The sequence below is a fragment of the Spea bombifrons genome, chromosome 6 (genome assembly GCF_027358695.1).
Source record: "Spea bombifrons isolate aSpeBom1 chromosome 6, aSpeBom1.2.pri, whole genome shotgun sequence".
NCBI lineage: Eukaryota > Metazoa > Chordata > Amphibia > Anura > Pelobatidae > Spea > Spea bombifrons.
In genome coordinates this window covers 46,116,689-46,134,816 of record NC_071092.1, presented here as the reverse complement: position 1 = coordinate 46,134,816, position 18,128 = coordinate 46,116,689, and the positions used below count along the sequence as shown (strand labels likewise).

The following is an 18,128-nucleotide window of genomic DNA, read 5'->3' as shown; positions in this document are numbered from 1 at the left end:
TTTAACAAGAGTCAGCTAGATGTCTCGATGAGGCTTTGGAATTTAACGCGCATTAACAGAAACTAATGAGTTTTTGGATAAAGCGACGCAGGTCCTTATATAATCACAACAAATCCTCTCTTAAGGGGGACTTCTTTAAAGCCTAAGTATCTTGATTGATTGATTTTTTTACCCGATAAGCCTACTTTCACTTTATAAGGAGGTCATTTACAAGGCTTCTTTTAATTTGGGTTCATTTTTAATTCTTCTCGATTCTCAATCTCCATTTCTTTCCCTTCGTCCAGGAATACGCGTAGTTAAAAATAAATAAATAAATAAAAAATTTCCCCAATCAAGCATGAGGGCTCTCACCTTTTTTCTTGGCAATGAATTCACTTAGTCGAGAAGTCCCAGGCAAAGTGGTAAAAAATATCTCTTCTCACGTTCCCTGCTCCGCCATCTCCCCAAATGCCAGATGGCGCTTTCGGAATCTATTTCACGACGTGTGATATGACAATACTTTCGTATATTGGTAAATAATACATTTCCATTTTAATAGGCTGCGACATGAGTAAACTCATGGAAAATAACACGTATGGGTACGGGGAGGAAGATCATGCTTTGCGGACTAGAACGCGAAATTTAACCCCGTGAGTGCCAGAGGTACACTGGAAATGCTAACCTTAAGTATTTATCTATATCTGGCGTTTTGTTGTTTCATTGTCTTTAATCGAAAGATCCACTACAGTTAAGTACATTTTTAAACAATGGTGTTTCTTTTCTTTACACCCCATTCCCTATAGATTGTAAAATATCATTCCCTCTAGATTGTAAGCTCTTGTGAGCCGGGCCCTCTTTTACCTAATGTATCAGTTCCTTTTAGTCTGTCAGTTTCAGATCCTTTGAACGTAGGGACTGTAAGAACCCCCGTGGGAATTGTTGGGGCAATATAAATAAAATATAATAATAAACAAAATATAATAATTATTAATAATAATTTAATTATATATATATTTATAATAAATAAAATATAATAATAATAATAATGTATTATTTTTTTATTTATTTATTATATTTTATTTTTATAATAAATAAAATATAATAATAATAATAACAAAAAATAATAATGTATTATATTTTATTTATTTATTATATTTTATTTTTATAATAAATAAAATATCATAATAATAATTTATTATTAATATTATTATACTAATTTGTGAGATATATAGATATAAACTCCACAACATCTCAGAATAAAAATATTTGGTCCATTAATACAATCAACCACACATTTTAACCTCATAGCTCCTGGACATGACCGACGTATCGCATAGTGCAAGTCGGAGCTTCGTGAAAATCTTCTTCAGAGCTTTTACCTAAACGCTGCTAAATCTTAAAAAAAGAGTTTCAAAAATGTATATTAAAACCAGAGTCTTAAGGTCTTGGAGGAAGAATATTCTCTGTACAGAATCTTCTTTTAACTTGTTGCTCGTCTCCCTCGGCAGCTTCAGAATAGCCGGTTTGTCACAGTGATTTATGTGACGTTGTAGATAATTAGAAGAAAACATGCTAAATATTGTTGGGCTGAGATGTCTAGTTAAGCCAGAAATGATTTACCCCAAACCACCGTTACATGAAAAATGTGAATTGGGGGATAATCGCGAGTCGCCGGAATGGAGAAGCACTTCTGAGTTATGGAGATATTCTCTCTGCCGTTACAACAGAGTACATGTGATTTTCATCATTATAAATCAGAGGCGATACGACGATTGCTGCGTCCAAATTTTGGACAATTTTTATAGAAATGAAAGAACGGCAAATTAAGTTTCTTCATTTTTTTTAGTTGCAATGGGTACATTTAGGACAACGAGGTTGGCGGAGGCAGAATCAAAAGAATTTCTCCCGAAAAAAAATCCTCAGTGTTTCCGGTCTGTGTTTCTTAAGGTAGATCTCCTACCAATGATTTTATTATTAGTATCAGATTAAAATACATCTTTTTTCTGCATAATATAATGGTTTTAGGCAGCTGCATATCAGCCATTTGTATGATTCTCGCTCTGTTATCTAAACCCAAACACTCCGACTTCTTATCATACTGCCTGTGGGGAACAATAGAATAGCTCAGTCTTAATCACCCAGCTGGACACTCTGATTAATGAAAGTCTATGGAGGGAAGGACTTCATTAGCATCGCCATAAAGCATCAGCTCAGTGTGGTGTTTGAGCCGGGAAAGTCACCCTAAACATCACATGACTGACAGCAACGGTGGCTCCAGGTCTGCAGATAAAGGGAGTTTATTGGAACAAAATAAGATAAAAGCAAGTTTTTGTTAATGCCAACTTCTGCAAGGTAAATGTGAAGGCTGCATAGAGGTGGGAGACAAAGAGATGAAATTGGGGAACGGGATAAGAAAAAAAGAAGCCCAAAGAAGGCTTTCTTTGTTTTTTTGTTAATGTAATATTAGGTCATTTTATGTTGGTAAAATATACCAATTGGTGGTTGCAGCTGATAGATGTGTAATTATCTAAATTAAGTCTGTAGCTCTTGATACAGTTGGCTGTTTTCTGGTGAGGGGGGGGGGGTTTGTTGATTGAATGTCCACCTAAGTCCTAATTCTCTATATGTTCACTAAGCACAGAATTTTTTGTAACGAAGGAAAAACTGCCCCCCCCAGCTTCCTATTTGGATGATTACATAGATGTTAAGGTTGATAAAAGTTATTCAAGTTCAATCCAAGTGTCGGTCCAGAACAAGGGTACAACCAAACATGGCGGCATCTCCTGGAACCTGATATCCTCCAAAGTTCCTTGGTCGGAAGATAGAACCAGTTCGGGTCCATCTAGTCTGCCCGTTTCTCCTGCTGTGAAGACTCAAACCTTAATCAGTCGTTGGTCTCGTCTTAGAGACCTAGAACCTAACAAGCTTGAAGGCATCTAACGAGTCTCCTCTATGGTAACCAAGGACTGTCTTGGTTATAAGAGAGACAGATTATAAGAGGGACAGCTCTCCTAGATCCCACCGATCGAATGACCGATACATTATTAATAACGAGGCATGTTCTATTGCAACTTTAGAGTTCTGAATGGGATGGACGGCAGAACGTATGGGCCATCCTTTTCTGTAAGCCCATAAAAGAGGCCTCTCGCGGAGTAGCTGGCCGTCGATTGATGCTTTGTAGTCTACACCAGACGGTTCCATATTACCAGCTGCTCTGGCAGGTAGCCGAAAAATGAAGGAGATAGCTGCCAAATTATTCTATACAAAGGGTGCCGTGCCAGAGGGAAAAAAAGAGAGCTTTGAACAGAGAGACCTCTGAACCCAAAGCCAGCATGGATTCTATATTCACCGATACTACACAATCACATCTTTCATTCCGGCACAAACAATGATTAGAAAGGAGACGTCTGTGGCCGCGTCGCTTAGTTTACATTTCTCAGGGAAACCGGTCAGTTCGCCCTTTCTTCGGAGGATGACAATATTTTATTCACATTTACCCTCCGTTCCATATTGTGATGATCGCGCCCGTCAAAATGTAATGATTAGAGGGGTCTTTGAATGCGCCGGGGATGGATTTGCTAATTAGCACGGCTAAAAAAAAACACAACAGAAATGAACACCATGGATACCAGAATATTAAACGAGGTAATAACAAAGTTCGAAATTACGAGGACAAGATCCATGGCATTGATTTATTAAAGGGGCAATCATCATATTAATATTTTTCTATATAAGGTTTTTCAGAAAACGTTGATGGACCTTAATGGACGTTGATTGGGTTCTCCCACCTCCTGTTATTATGGGTTCAGAGAATAAACCCAGAGATCCAGGAACCCCCCCCCAGCACTGTATACAGTAATATAACCCCCGGCGCTGTATACAGTAATAACCCCCAGCGCTGTATACAGTAATATAACCCCCCAGCGCTGTCAGTATTGACAAAAACCTCTCATTTGGGTTCCAATAAACCCCCTTTATCTGCATAAATGGAGGCTGCCATTGTTATTAGTCATGTGATATTTGGGGTGACTTTACTAGGCTGATGCTTTATGACATAGACTTCCTCCATAGACTTTCATTAGTCAGAGTGTCTGGCTGGATGATTAAGACAGAGCCATTCTATTGTCCCCCACAGGCAGTATGATAAGGAGTCGGGGTGTTTGGTAGATCGGGGATCAGATAACAGAGCGAGAATCATACAAACGGCTGATATGCAGCTGCCTGAAAACTTTATATTATGGGAAATATTTTTGAAATGTATTTTTATTCTGATAGTATGAAGAAAATAACGGTGGGTGATCCCCTTTAATAAAAGGTAGTAGACATTGCATCGATCTCACAGAAAATACTTTTTACTGCGTGGAATTTCATCCGTTCGGGATGCAGAACAATAATGCTGATTAAACCGTGGCTTAAAGGCCGTATTCATTGGCAAAAATAGTCATTAACTTTGGAAGTCAGTAAGCAGTGCAAAGGATGATTCTCTTTCTTATACATTCGCAACGATTAAAAAATATAAGTCAAGCGGTTGTTCCATTGACAATGTTTTATTTTTTTCGCATGATAATTAAGTGTTCCCAGCAAAGATTTTAGATGGTTAAAGAATTATTTTGGGAAAGGTTTGGGTATTTAACAGTATTTGGAATGATGTTTCCTAATGATGCATTTTCTCATAAAAGTGTTGAATTCAGTGGCGAAGGTGGGACAGCATCTTTAAATGAACAAGTTAATGTTTTTTTAACGAAACTTTCAACTTTAGGCTACTATATTATAATGTATGAATGTATTAATTATCGTATGTGCTGAAAATGGGCGCAAATAATAGGAGAAATGATTCTGGTTAAAGATGTGAAATGCGGTCTTATCGCCATAGCATTGCTATGGTGATAAATCCACATTTAAAAACTGTGCCCCAGAATATGTTTTTTTTATAGATGAACTAAAATAGGTCTAATAGAATAGAAAGCATGACCCAGAGTCTCCCAGTTTTGCTTGATATTGGGGACGTCCGTCTTAGATTTAGGAGCCATATGTCTATCCCATGCATGTTTAATCCCCTCGTTGTATTACCCTCTACCACTTCTGCTGGGAGGCTGTTCCACTTATCTGATGAGACACATCATAATCAAACCCTGTACATTTAAATTTCAACAATGAGGTGTGCAGAGGTTGGTTGGGACTCAACATCTTTCAGGGAGAGCTGGAGAGTTACCTGGTGACTACCTTTGCTATCAAAGATAAGATACCTAGAATCCTATAGATTTCCCCAGAAAGCTGCAGATATGGCAACCCAATATAGTATCGAATCGTAGGCATGAGGGTCTTCAAGCCTCCCCAACGTCTGTTTCCTGTCGAGGTAGAGTGGCCTATGGTGTCCAACCTGCGGCCCTTCAGCTGCTGCAGCACTACATCTCCCATAATGCTCTTTCAGCTAAGGACTTGGCAGAGGAGTATGGGAGATGTAGTCCTGCAGCAGCTGGAGGGCCGCAGGTTGGACACCCCTGTATTACGATGTATAACATGCCTAGTTACCAAGTAAATGCAGCTTGGAAAATGTGGCAACCCATTTAGGTAAGGAAGTTTTAATTTACAGAGAGAGAGAGGTGGCTAGATGGCACAGCCTCCCGGCAGAAGTGGTAGAGGGTGGGGGGAATAAAAACATGCATGGGATAGGCATATGGCTCCTGAATCTAAGACGAGTTTAATGACTGATTAAGGTTTGAGTCTTTATAGCAGGGAAAACGAGCAGATTAGAAGGGCCGAATGGGGCCGATCTGCCGGCAGATTCTAGGTTTCTATGTCTATTCGACATCCTTGGGACCTCGTTAAAAAAGTTGCACTATTATTATTGATTGAACGTTGAATAATACAATTTCTGTGTTCTCCAATTTGTACCTTTTTTTTGCCCCATAAAATTACTAATAAGGGGTATTAATAGAAGTCACCAAAAGAATTGATTCTAGAAGAGCCAGAAAATCATTCTTCTCTTTAAAGTATCCAGGAACCACAACGTGAAGGTCCTATACAGGGTTAATCCACCGATCGCTGTTGGGTCTTTAAAGATTCCAAAATATATATATTTTTTAAAAACCCCTACCAAGTGAAAAAATGCAATAAAAGTTTAAAAAGGTGATTATAGCTGGGAAGGGGGAAACGTGGCCGGTCTCCTTGAGATAAATTCTAGGAACTGTAATGAGTTACCACGTCGGGAAAATATTGAAATAAACCCAAAGCGATTGCCTTTTGGATTCAGCTTTAACGTAACAGTAGGTGACATAATAATAAGTCGCTTGTTAAAACATATGTTACATACAGGCGTTTTATTGGAAATAAAGGCCACGTGCGCGTGTTTTCCTTGTCACTTCGCAAACCACAAACATCGCTGAGAGCGTTTTATGACTGCCGTCCTCCCCATATGGTACGCTTGGACCGTAAAATCTGACATTTGCATTCTTATGGCTTTTAAATCATCGTATATTATTAATGGGTAACTGGAAACATACTTGGCCAAGATGGACAGATTTGTATTAGCGTCGGGTAGACATGTGGAGAGCTCGTGGACCCACCGGATTCCCTGGGTATGTTTTGGTGGATAGATTGAGATACATAGTTACAAATAGAACCATAAAGAGAATGTGGTTTTGAAATGTATTTAAAGGGACGCTTCTCATATGCGTTTTAAAGGTCCATTGGGGGGGCAGTCTGCAGAACTGGATGACCTTGGGTGGGATTGAGCACCAAGGTAGTCTTGGCTTTCAGGAGGGGAGGCAAGCAAGCTAAAACCTATCATCCCCTCCATTGTTGGGTGTTTTTTGGAGGGGATGACGGGCTTCGACCTGCCATTGGCTGGTTGGTCGTTTTCCAACATTACTATCCATGACCCCCCATATCTCGTGGGATCATGGAGCTTGGCTTCTCTATGGCTTGTCTACGCAGTCCTGACATCTAGTTCAGCCCTGGCTAGGCTCGCGTTCTTCCATTACTGCCTCTCTCACCCCCTAGCCCAGAGATAAAGGGGGTCATCGGAGGTCTCAAAATACATGAAAAGACAGGGAAAGCTGTGTTTAGTCCTAGACTAGAGGAACCCTGCAATGTGTATACCTCGACGGATTACGTGCAATGCATTTGGCATGGGGTCAAGAACCGAACACATCACATTAATATTTCCTGCATTAGTGTATAAGCTGCAAATCCCTAGAATAAGACTAATCACTTATTTTAATTGTCCGGGACCCCAAGTGAATGCTAATTATTCCTGCACTGAATCTAGGATTCCAGCCAAATACTGAGATTTCTGGTTTCAGAAAAACCCTTCTATTTTTTGAAAAAATGTGTATGCCGTACATTTCAGTGACAGCATTTTAGTATGAATTTATATTTTATGTTATCAACGTAGAAAAAAATATTGTGGTGTATGTGTTTATCAAAACTTTGTATCGGTTTGGTAAATTGTGGAATTTTAGTAAATGTACCAAAAACATGAAAAACTTGGTAGATTTACAAAAAAATAAAATAAAAATAATGGAGAGTGATTATTCAAAATTCAGTATCTCAATCTTTTTTTTTCTTAATAATATTCTCTTTGGAACTGGGAACTTGCTTGGAGAGTTCTCCCTTGTCTGGGGGAGTGGCTTTGTGAAGGGGTGGGGCCTTAAGTAGGAGGGGAGTGACCAAACACCGCCCACCTGCCTGAAGAAAGAAGAAATTGACCGCAAGGCCCAAGGAAGCAGAACCTCGAGACTGGCGATCAAACCCGGAGAGGGCCGAGGTATGATGTTAAACTGTACACGAGTATGGGCACATATGTCATAAACTGGGCGGAGCCAGCTATAAACCCAATGCTGTTAATCCTTAGCCACGCCCACATTACCTCCCATGGGTTCTAAGAAAGTACCACTCTTTACTTTTTGGGGGGGGGTCCCAGACTATACGTATCGTGAAGATTATTCAGAATAACGTAAGAAGGAAATATCCTCAAGTAATTTGGGATACAGAGTATCGTTTAGAACAACAGAAACCATACGTTGATGTTTAAAACTTGATAATTTGGAATAAATCCTGCCTTTACTCAGAAAAGGAGTTATTTGCACTCTTGAGCTGTCAGCTATTTGACTGAAGATATGGTATGGAGATAATTATTATATATCATAAACATAACATTACGGAAAATGCTGTATTTTAGTGATTCCCGATGCAGATGAAACGTGGTTATAACCATGAAACCCACAGCGATGAGGACAAAAGTCCTGCAACATTGGCACCGTCTACTACCTAGTTATACCACTAACTACCGGTGCTAGATATTCTCAGCGGAAAGGGTTAACTCAATCCCAGATGGATCGACTCTCAGGAATAATGAGAAAATATGTTTCTATTTCATGGCCGCGTTACTGTTGCGATTTTCCAAACGTCACAGTGGGTTTGTACTCCAGAAGCTCGGAAACTTACGCCATTAAATTTTAAGGTATTTAAGATATATTTAAAATACAGGATTCTAAATTAGAGAAGGAAAAGGCAGAATTGTGAGAATATTTTTTTGAGGGGGTTTTTACTTTTTAACGGGAGCGGACAGGCAAAAGGCAATATGGCTGCTCCAAGTAACCGTTTTAAAATCTGATTCTCCTTCAATCATGAATAACGTTACATATAAAAACTTCTCATTTTAATGCAATTAAACAATGTCGCTGATTTTTGAACATTCAACTTAAGTATATTTTTTTGTTTTTGTCATTTTTCTCTCTGAATTAACCACAAATGCAAAGTTCCCATAAAGTAACGCTGCGGTCTTTAGTCGAAGTTTGAACCTTTATTTTGGGTCAATGTAGGACATAATGTAAAGCTACATACCTACGGAACCGGGACTCACATGGTCACCAGGACATATAGAGATACATTCAGGACTGTTGGCAGCTATGTTATAACAAAGCATCGAAAAGAAACAGAGCCTCCAATTAATACATAATCCTTTCTGTCCCAAAATGCTTTGATAAAGAAATGTGTGTAATTTTTACCAATTTATGGACATGAAAACCAAAAGGTCACGTGAGATTTCATGATGCGTCATGTGACTCATATCCTAAAACTATGTCTAATAATACATAATAATAATAATAATAATAATCCCAGTGAGTTTAAATTCTAATTAAAGGATGATTACTGTGGAAGGAAGGCATTTTCTTACAATAGTTCACCCTTTGAGTGCAAAGACACGAACAATAAAGTTTTTACAATGAAGTTTACACCCCTCTGACACTGAGATGGTTTAGACCAAATATGTCTCTGCCCTTGTCTCGTCTCAAACTGACTTTTTTTTTTTTATAATGAAATGAATTACAAAAGAAATTATGGTAAAACTGTCGATTTACTAATCCTGTAGACGTTAGCGTGAACTGATAACCCAAGGAAGTTCAACCAGACAGTTAAATCCTCTCATTTCCTGCTCTCTAATCAGGCCGTGACTTAGGCCTTAAATTAGAAACATACTCTTTACCATGCGCGGGACAGGTGAAGGGAAGTTTAAATCAAACGAAAAGGGAAAACATATGCCTTATTTCAGAAATAAAATAAATAAAACGAGCAGGAAAGAAAAAAGTGTTATTTTCAATCGTTCTGTAAAACGAAATTTTACAGCTAGATTAAAAACTACTTTATTAGTTTAAGTATTTGGTTTTGTCCAAGTTTGAGATTTGCATAAAATTCCGTATTTTTGGGGGTGTTTGTACTTTTTTGTTTTTAAGTTTGCATTAGCCAGTAACTGGAAACGAGAGAAATTTTCATCGGTTTTTGTTCTTCTTGATCTTTTTTTTGTACTGGGCACAGTTTTGGAGACCCTCATCTCCGGAAGGATATAGACATTGGGGAGAGATAAGAGGAGGACGACTAAAACGGTGAACAGTTCACTGTATAAAATTATCAGAGAGGACACTTAAATATATAAAAGGATTTAACAAAGTGCAAGAGGGGAGTTTCGTTAAAACAAAATATAAAAAAAAGAGGATAAATATTAGAGGCCATAATGTAAAACTAGAGGATCAGAGCATTAGATTTTAAGGAAGTTTTACTTATTAATAAGATAAAAATCCATCCAACTTAATATTGGCGGCACATATTTGCGAGCAGTTGGAATGATTAGAGAACTGTTGTCTTTTATACATTATATAAATATTACGTTCACCTGAGAGGGTGGTAGATAAGTGGAACAGCCTCCCAGCAGAAGTGGTAGAGGGTAATACAGTGAGGGTATTAAACATGCATGGGATAGACATACGGCTCCTGAATCTAAGACGAGACCAACGACTGATTAAGGTTTGAGTCTTTACAGCAGGAGAAATGAGACAACTAGATGGGGGCCAAATGGGTCTTCCAGCAATTCGCTAGCGTCTATTCACAAAGCTTTGAGATGTGTTGGGTACAGGGCTAATATTTTAACGGTTTTACCAGTATTTGATTCATATGATAAGGACATAGGCATATGTCGAAAGTACAAACCCTTCCTTACACAGTTAGAATATAATCTTACTGGAACAAAGTCCGATCTCTTTATTATTAATCATAGTTTTGAAGAGGATATGAGTCACGTGACTTGCTAAAAGTGAGCCATCGCTCTATTCACAAAATAAACCCAACATTCAACTCCATCACAATTTAAATGAGAAAAAAAATATGAAAACTTAAGAATTAATTTATTCATAAAAAAAACAGGAGACTCACAATGTCCTATCCTCCAGCACTGAAACCCACTCAACAATAATGAGTTACTGCATAACTTAGCTAATAGTCATTGAGTGGTTTTTGGCTTTGTTGCCCAACTGGCAATGAAATCTTAGTTGACCTACCCATCTCTCTCTCTAATATCTCTTTCCTACCCAAAAAATCCCTAATGGACCTGCTTTGGGTGTCTTATAGGTTGCTACCTTATAAAAAAAACTAGCTTCAGTTCTGATGCCCTGGATCCGATTGACTTGGTTCCATATTGACGCTTTTTTATCCAATATAATGTTTCAAGAAATAGGTTTTTTTTGAGGGGGGGTGGTTGGAACACCTGTGTTAAAGGATCATGTATTTGTATTATTTTTTTAAAAAAAGAAAGTGGTCTTTTTTCACGGCCGTGTATTCATAGGACGAGCGAATCTTATCAAAGAATTACCAAGTTTCCGGGTTCCTTTAAACTCCAGGTTTTCTCGAACATAGCTTTTAAATTAGTGTTTTTCATTACTCAAGACAAGCACACGCCGACGGCATCAGGACATTTCTGGCTACCAGCAGCTGCCGCTTCTAAAAGTAAAGATTGAATCAATTTTCCTCTGAATTGTTTCCATTCTGTGGATTTGCATAGACCCACCAGGAGGTATAGACAACCTTTTCCAGTGGTTGTCTATTCCACCAAAAGCCCAACGTCTGCGTGTCAAAGAACCAAATTGATTTCCCATTTGTCCAGAGCTTTTTGAATAATGAATGTGAGGCATAATGAAATGTTTATAGGGGAGAACGCCAAATCTCGTGCCTACTGGTGGGCTCAAAACAGATCTACCCCAGGGTAACACCTGCAAAACCGTAGGCAATGTTAACGGCTGCCATTAATTTTGCAAGCGAAGCCATCAGCAGATATTTCTAACGTTCTTTTAAATGCTAGCATTCAGTAAAGTTTATGAGAGTTAATGGGTCAGTAAGGTCCATGGCTGAAGACTATGGGCCAACAGTGGTTGAGATGATCAAGAGGCGGCGGGGCAGTCAAGGACCCAGGTGAGATGTATTTTTCAGGGTGGTTATGATGAAATGAACTAAGAAATAAAGGCTAATTGAGGAGACCGTTGGGCTACCACCAGCAGTATTATGACCCTGGTTGGTCTGGACAGAGGCCACTTGGAGAGAGACCTTTCCACCTACTGGGCATTTCTCCCGAAACCATATCGTGTGTTCCACATGAATCACTGAATGTGGACGTGCACTGGGCCTTTGGCCACAGGACATTCTTTCATTTATGGACCATTACACAGGTATCCCAGTAGCCAACTGAGCCACCATCATCCTGTTCTTACCGCATCAGACCTAAAGCAACGGGGAGCTCCAGGGCTATCACCAGACAACTAGTTATTGACATCTCTAACTTAACCACAGGTGGAAAACTGATCTCTAAGTAGCCAGACCAGTGTTTAACTAGTAATATTGTTAACTCTACACCATCTCTTCCTTTGGTTTTCCTCCATATCTACCTGATACTTTTTTGTAGTCTTTAGTCGAAGATACCTTGGGTCAACATCGAAACAGATGAGATGTTATCTAAGTTATATAGGTTTTTGGGACCTCAGATGTCTTTTCTTCAGATGATATACGGGTATCCATCCTATTACTCATACTTCATGTCCCCTCTCTAAACAGTTTTACACAACCTTTTGGTTAAACTTATTTTCACCTAGAAACGCTTCGTTCACATAAATAAATACATTTACGGAACTTCTCCTCTGTGACAAAGTGGGTTCTCATGATTGGTCTTCATAGGATTTCAGTGGAAAAAAACTAAGTTCTAATATGAACCAGATAACAGAATGTTTAGAAGAAAAACACAGCTGTACTTATCTTTAGTTTTTAATAGAAGACCGGAGACCAGCAGGTCTGAGGCTTGATTGAGATTACTCTAGCTTTATGAAGGTATTCTATTTCACCCAAAAAAAGAAAAAAAGTTCCACTGATAAAAAAATATATATATTTGAGAAGATGTTTATAGAATTTTTCAGCACTCTCTATATTTAACATCATGGTTGAATTGGAATGAATCAAGAATCAGATGTAAAACTCCTTTTGTTCCGGAAGCCATCACTGGGGGTTGTCATAACATTGTTAAACTAAAGAAAGATCCGCAACTTGGATTTTTTTCCCCCCTCCTTCTTATAAAACTCATAACTGAAACCTTGTACTGGAGATTTGTGAATATCTTAATATTTATGTATTTTGGTTCCCACGATCTAGATTACGAATAAAATTCCCTTTTTTTTTTAACCCGTAGAATTCAACCTATCATCTTTACAATGCTATAAGTTGTCTCGTTATTTGCAGAGCATTTTATGGACGTTTTAGCATCATTGGTGAAATTTGCATATTTACATTCCATGAATGTTTTTTTAAGGAGAACGCTAAGACTTTGACAATGATGGAAGAAAGAACCGAATCACAGGATACATAAAATAGTGAGAAAAGAGAGAAAAATGATAATGAAAAAAAAAGTATGTTCTCACCAGACCCTACCAGGCATTATCTTGTCTTTCAGAGTGTGCAACTCATTGAATCAGCTTGTAGAGGTCACTCATGTATTTGAACTATACATTTGACTATACCTGTGGATGCACTAAATAAATCGCTTTGACCACAAATCACTTAAGGTCTATTAACCCTTAGCTGTCCGAAGAAGGAAATCATAGTCGCTTTCTTAAACTTTCTGACTTCCAAATCTGGTTCCCTATCACTGTCTCTTTAAATACCACCCTTTGCAAGCCCTGAAGGGCAGGTTGAGATGAAACTTTTTAACCTCTTACATTCCGGTGGGCTTGCAGTTAAGCAAAACAGTGCTTTCTACATACACCTAAAAGTTTTTTTAGAACCTAAAAGCTTTATATAAGATTGTTGTATACCTAAGCAATGCACAATATATGTATTTTTATATTATATATAATATGCACTCATGACCTTTAAAAGCTAGACTATTAATTGGAAATACAAATGATAGTAGACCACTCACTTATGCATGTGTAGAAAGGTGGACAAAAGTCAAGAAATTTCCAAATATTTTTTCCACCTAAAAGTAAACATTCACCTGTATTCACTTTTTGCCCAAACTTGCTAAAAATATACTATTAATGAAAATGTAAAATACAGTATAGCCCTTAGACATGACCACTTGTCCTATGCAATTGGAACAATTTCAATTGAAATAGATATAAAAGTTCTCCATGTTTTAGTTTAATGGGGGGGGGGAGTACGATATGAAAGTTTATAAAAAAAAAACACAAAACAGAAAGCTTTTCTGGAGGTTTTAACGTAAACAGCAGCATATGTGGTTAAAAAAGGCGGTTTATTTTTAGACGAAAGCCTTACTAAAAATTTCCATTCTATTCACAATTTGCAATTATGACAGTTAAACATCTGTAATATAATTTAGGTTGACAAGACATCGAACTCTTCTAGTCCAGCCTTGAGATGGGTTAACTGTCTGGCGTTACACAAAATCCGCCATCAACCCATCAAGTATCAAAGAACAAGCGTTTTGGAACTTATAGAGTTAACCAAATTAACAGCTAAAACATATAAAACACAGCGTCAGAGTTAAATGAATGAACATAAATCCATTAAACTAAATTGTCCCTGTAAATGGTTATGGATATAAAAAAAGTCCAGTTTTTAGCAGGTACCGCATGGGGTAATCTAATTTCACAATGTCCCATAACAGCAAGACCCTTGTAAAATCTACAGATTGACAAACCTTTAAACGACGAATGAATGAGAAACGGATGAATGAATAAAAGAACGCCATGCCAGAGTAATCTTTAAAGATATATCACATCAGACGAGCACAAAAGACAACGACATGCTTTAGTACTACAGTTAAAAAAAAACAAAAACAGAAGACAATCTCCGTATCTCCCTTAGAAACGTCTTTATCCTCGGAAATTCAAAAGCACTTGAAACGAAGATAAAAAAAAAAATAATAATAATAATAAAAAAATAAAAACAGTAGAGAAGAATAAAAAAGTTGAAGTGGACGATACAATGAAACCGATCGAGTCTTGTTTAGCAATTCCAAACGCCGGTCCTATTTCTAACTCATATCTATGTGAAATGGCCTGAAGTTCACGGTCGACTTAGAAGTGAATAATACATTCATTGTCTTGGCAGCAAACTTTCTCTCTCGCTGGAAGAATTCACGCTTGCCACAAGAATAATAATTATGGCAAACTCGAAAAGCACCGCTAACGAATTAATCCCTAACGGACAACAACCTAACGACTAAAATGGCCAGTAATGATTGGAAGACTCTCGTCTTTAGAAGAAGAGTCGTATCTCCAGTTACAATGGATCATTGTGAATCCCCTTCAATTGCTTGTACCCCCTTAGAAATTTACCGTGTCAAAGGTTGCCGGTCCTGAATGACCACAGTATGTGACTTAACGCTCTACGGAACGCTGAGACTTTAGTAAAAACTTTTAATTAAGCCAAACACCGCGGAGAGCTAGATTATGAGGGGTCTTTAAAAACGCACAGATCCGGCAAATTAGAGCACAATAACCTGCTAAAATGTAAACAAACTCGCGGTGAAGTAACGATGAAAGAGAACAGCAACTCCGGAGGCATAATTAATTTACAAAAAATAGAAGATTTCTCACAGTTTGAGTTTTAGTGAGAAAATCTTGGACATTATCCAAAACATTATTATTATTATTATTTTAATAATGTAAATTCTATTTAAATAGGTTAATCGGAGATAAAAAAATATAAAAAAAATTTAAAAAATTCATACTGAATTAATTTTTTGCAAAAAAAATACAGATAAATCCACAATTTTTTTTTTGGGTTCTCGCGCACAAATTTCATTCTATAGAAACAGCAGGACAGAGCAAAAAAAAACAGCAAACCCTCAATAGTCCCTTGTTACTGAGTGGCACAGAGGAAATCAAATAGGGCAAGTGCGAGGCGGATTCATTGAAGAGTGAGAAAAAAAAAATCAAATGTTAATTTGATAAATGTGAGGTCTGGGACATTTTGTCAAAGAGGGAGGGAAAGTAGAAAAGGGAAAAAAAAAAAAAAATACAGTCCTTCTGCCAACTCACCATCCACCAAGTTCTGGCCGAGATGTCGTAGCAAAGCTGCCATTTGATGGAGCCGTCAGAAGTTTTTCCTGCCATTATGCTGTCAGCAAGCTTCATCTGATGCTAACTCACGGGAGATAAGACACCTAATTGAGAAAACATTTGCACTGGCATGTTGGGCAACATGTAGCCCGGTCCATACCATATGGAATCATGGGTAAAAAAAAAAAAAAAAAAATTCTCCTTGATAATGAACCAATCTCTCAGAGACCCAGTGGCAAGGTGAAGTGTAGAAAAGTCATCTGCTTTACAGCTATGTCTTCTGTTCGACCCCCCCTCACCACCACCCGTTCGGCTTTTTTTTTTTTTTTAAATAAGAACCCACTGCTCAACATCAAAGCGAGGCGGTTAAAATTAGGACTTCATCTCTCAGATGATTTTAGTCTGTAAGGTTCTCTCTTTCCTTTTTCTTCTCTGTTTTTTTGGGGTTTTTTTTTTTTTTTTTTTTTAGAATGAGAAGATTTTATAGGACAAAGAAGCAGGTAGTGGACGGCAGGGAGAGAGAGAGAGAGAGAGAGAAAAAGAGAGATTGCCACAGGCTATTAGCCTAAAATTTCTGCTTGACAGATGGAACTGCTTAGAGACTATCATGCAATGTTTAGATTTTTTTTTTTTTCTTTTCCGACTTTCAATCTGATGCAGTTTTTTTTTCATTCACTTTTCAGGCATGTAATTAAAAAATAATAAAAAAATTATTTTTTAAAGTGATTTTTGACGACAGCGGGCAAATTTTTCTAATGACTTAATGTTATCCACTTTAAAAAAAAAAAAAAAAATTGACACTGAATGGAAATATTTATTTATCAGTGAAAGTATTTTTTATAGTTTCCCTTTTTAAATATATTTTAAAATATTAATGTATGGAAGTGTTGGTAAATATGTATATTTATGGATATTTATTGTATTATATATATTTTTAAATGTAAATTTAAATATGTAATTATGCCTTATTTCTTTCTATTGGCTAGCTATTCAATATTCCGAATATAAATTGAAATTCAGTGTAGAAATTTCCTTCAAATTTCCAAATCATAAAAATAATAGCAAATAAAATGGCCCTTTCAGAACGTGTTAAAAGAACACTTGATGGGATCGTTTTACATTGCCAGCTTTTGGTACCCTTAAAATTCATTACTGCCCAGTGAGCCGAGGGTTAAATTTTAAGGATTAGCCAAGAAAAGAGTGACCTTTGCCAGAAATACCACTATGCTGGCCAGCAAAAACATTAATTGTCATGCTTTATATATATGCTTTGCTTTAAATCAGGTCTACCTAGCAGAATAAAGTAGAAAAAAGGCGAGATGACATAAGGAGTCGCACACTTTTCATATTAAACATTGTTTCCCTGACTTCGTAACATTTTATGGGAATTTTAGTCCAAACGTTGTTTAAATACCTGGAATTCAGAAGAATTCGGAATATTCTAAAACATTTTTAAGGGAGATTTTAATATGCATTTGGATAAATATTCGATTCTTTTAACCCTTTATTGGATTGTTGTACTTATTGCTTCAAGTATACCCCTCGGTTCATTCTGGTGTCGCATCGTACAGTTCTTTTCTGAGACGTTAACAGAAGTTATTATATTTAACATTTCGAAAGTAAAATTACACAGTTTCTGGACTTTGCGATTGGTAATAGAACCTTAGCGCCGTTGGTATAATCAGACCTACGTCCTCCTGGTCCTAGCTTCCAGTTCTCCAAATATATAATTACAAAATTAAAAATGTTAGATTTTTTTGCCATTAAATTATTCTTGACTACGTTCCGTATCAAAAAATTTAGTTCTCATATCTTTAACCTTCTGAGTGCCAAAATTCTTGTCTAAATATTGCTTGTGTATCCCTATGCCCTCCGGCACCTAGAGGGTTAAAGGGGTATCTATGGCACTAGAAATAGTTCAGAACCCGAAATTTCCAAAACGACAGAAGAACAGGAGTTCCATTATTAATAAGATAAAAATCCATCCAACTTAATATTGGCGGCACATATTTTCGAGCAGTTGGAATGATTAGAGAACTGTTGTCTTTTATATATTATATAAATATTACGTTCACCTGAGAGGGTGGTAGATAGGTGGAACAGCCTCCCAGCAGAAGTGGTAGAGGCTAATCTAGTGATGGGAGTTTAGACATGCATATGGGATATGGGAGAGGCATACGGCTCCTGAATCTAAGACGAGACCAACGACTGATTAAGGTTTGAGTCTTTACAGCAGGAGAAACGGGCGACTAGACGGGGGCCGAACGGGGCCGATCTGCCGACAAATGCTATCTTACTGTATAACGGTTT

The 18,128-nt window shown here is 37.5% G+C and overlaps 1 protein-coding gene across 1 annotated transcript in view; it reads right to left on the bottom strand.

The window, feature by feature from the left end:
- Positions 1-16,028, bottom strand: part of NFIA (nuclear factor I A) — a 225,209-nt gene extending 209,181 nt beyond the window's left edge. The window contains exon 1 of the mRNA XM_053469542.1: positions 15,798-16,028. Within this exon, the coding sequence (XP_053325517.1) occupies positions 15,798-15,893 (96 nt within the window). The 5' untranslated portion in view covers positions 15,894-16,028. The remainder of the gene's footprint in view (positions 1-15,797) is intronic.
- Positions 16,029-18,128: the final 2,100 nt, after the last annotated feature.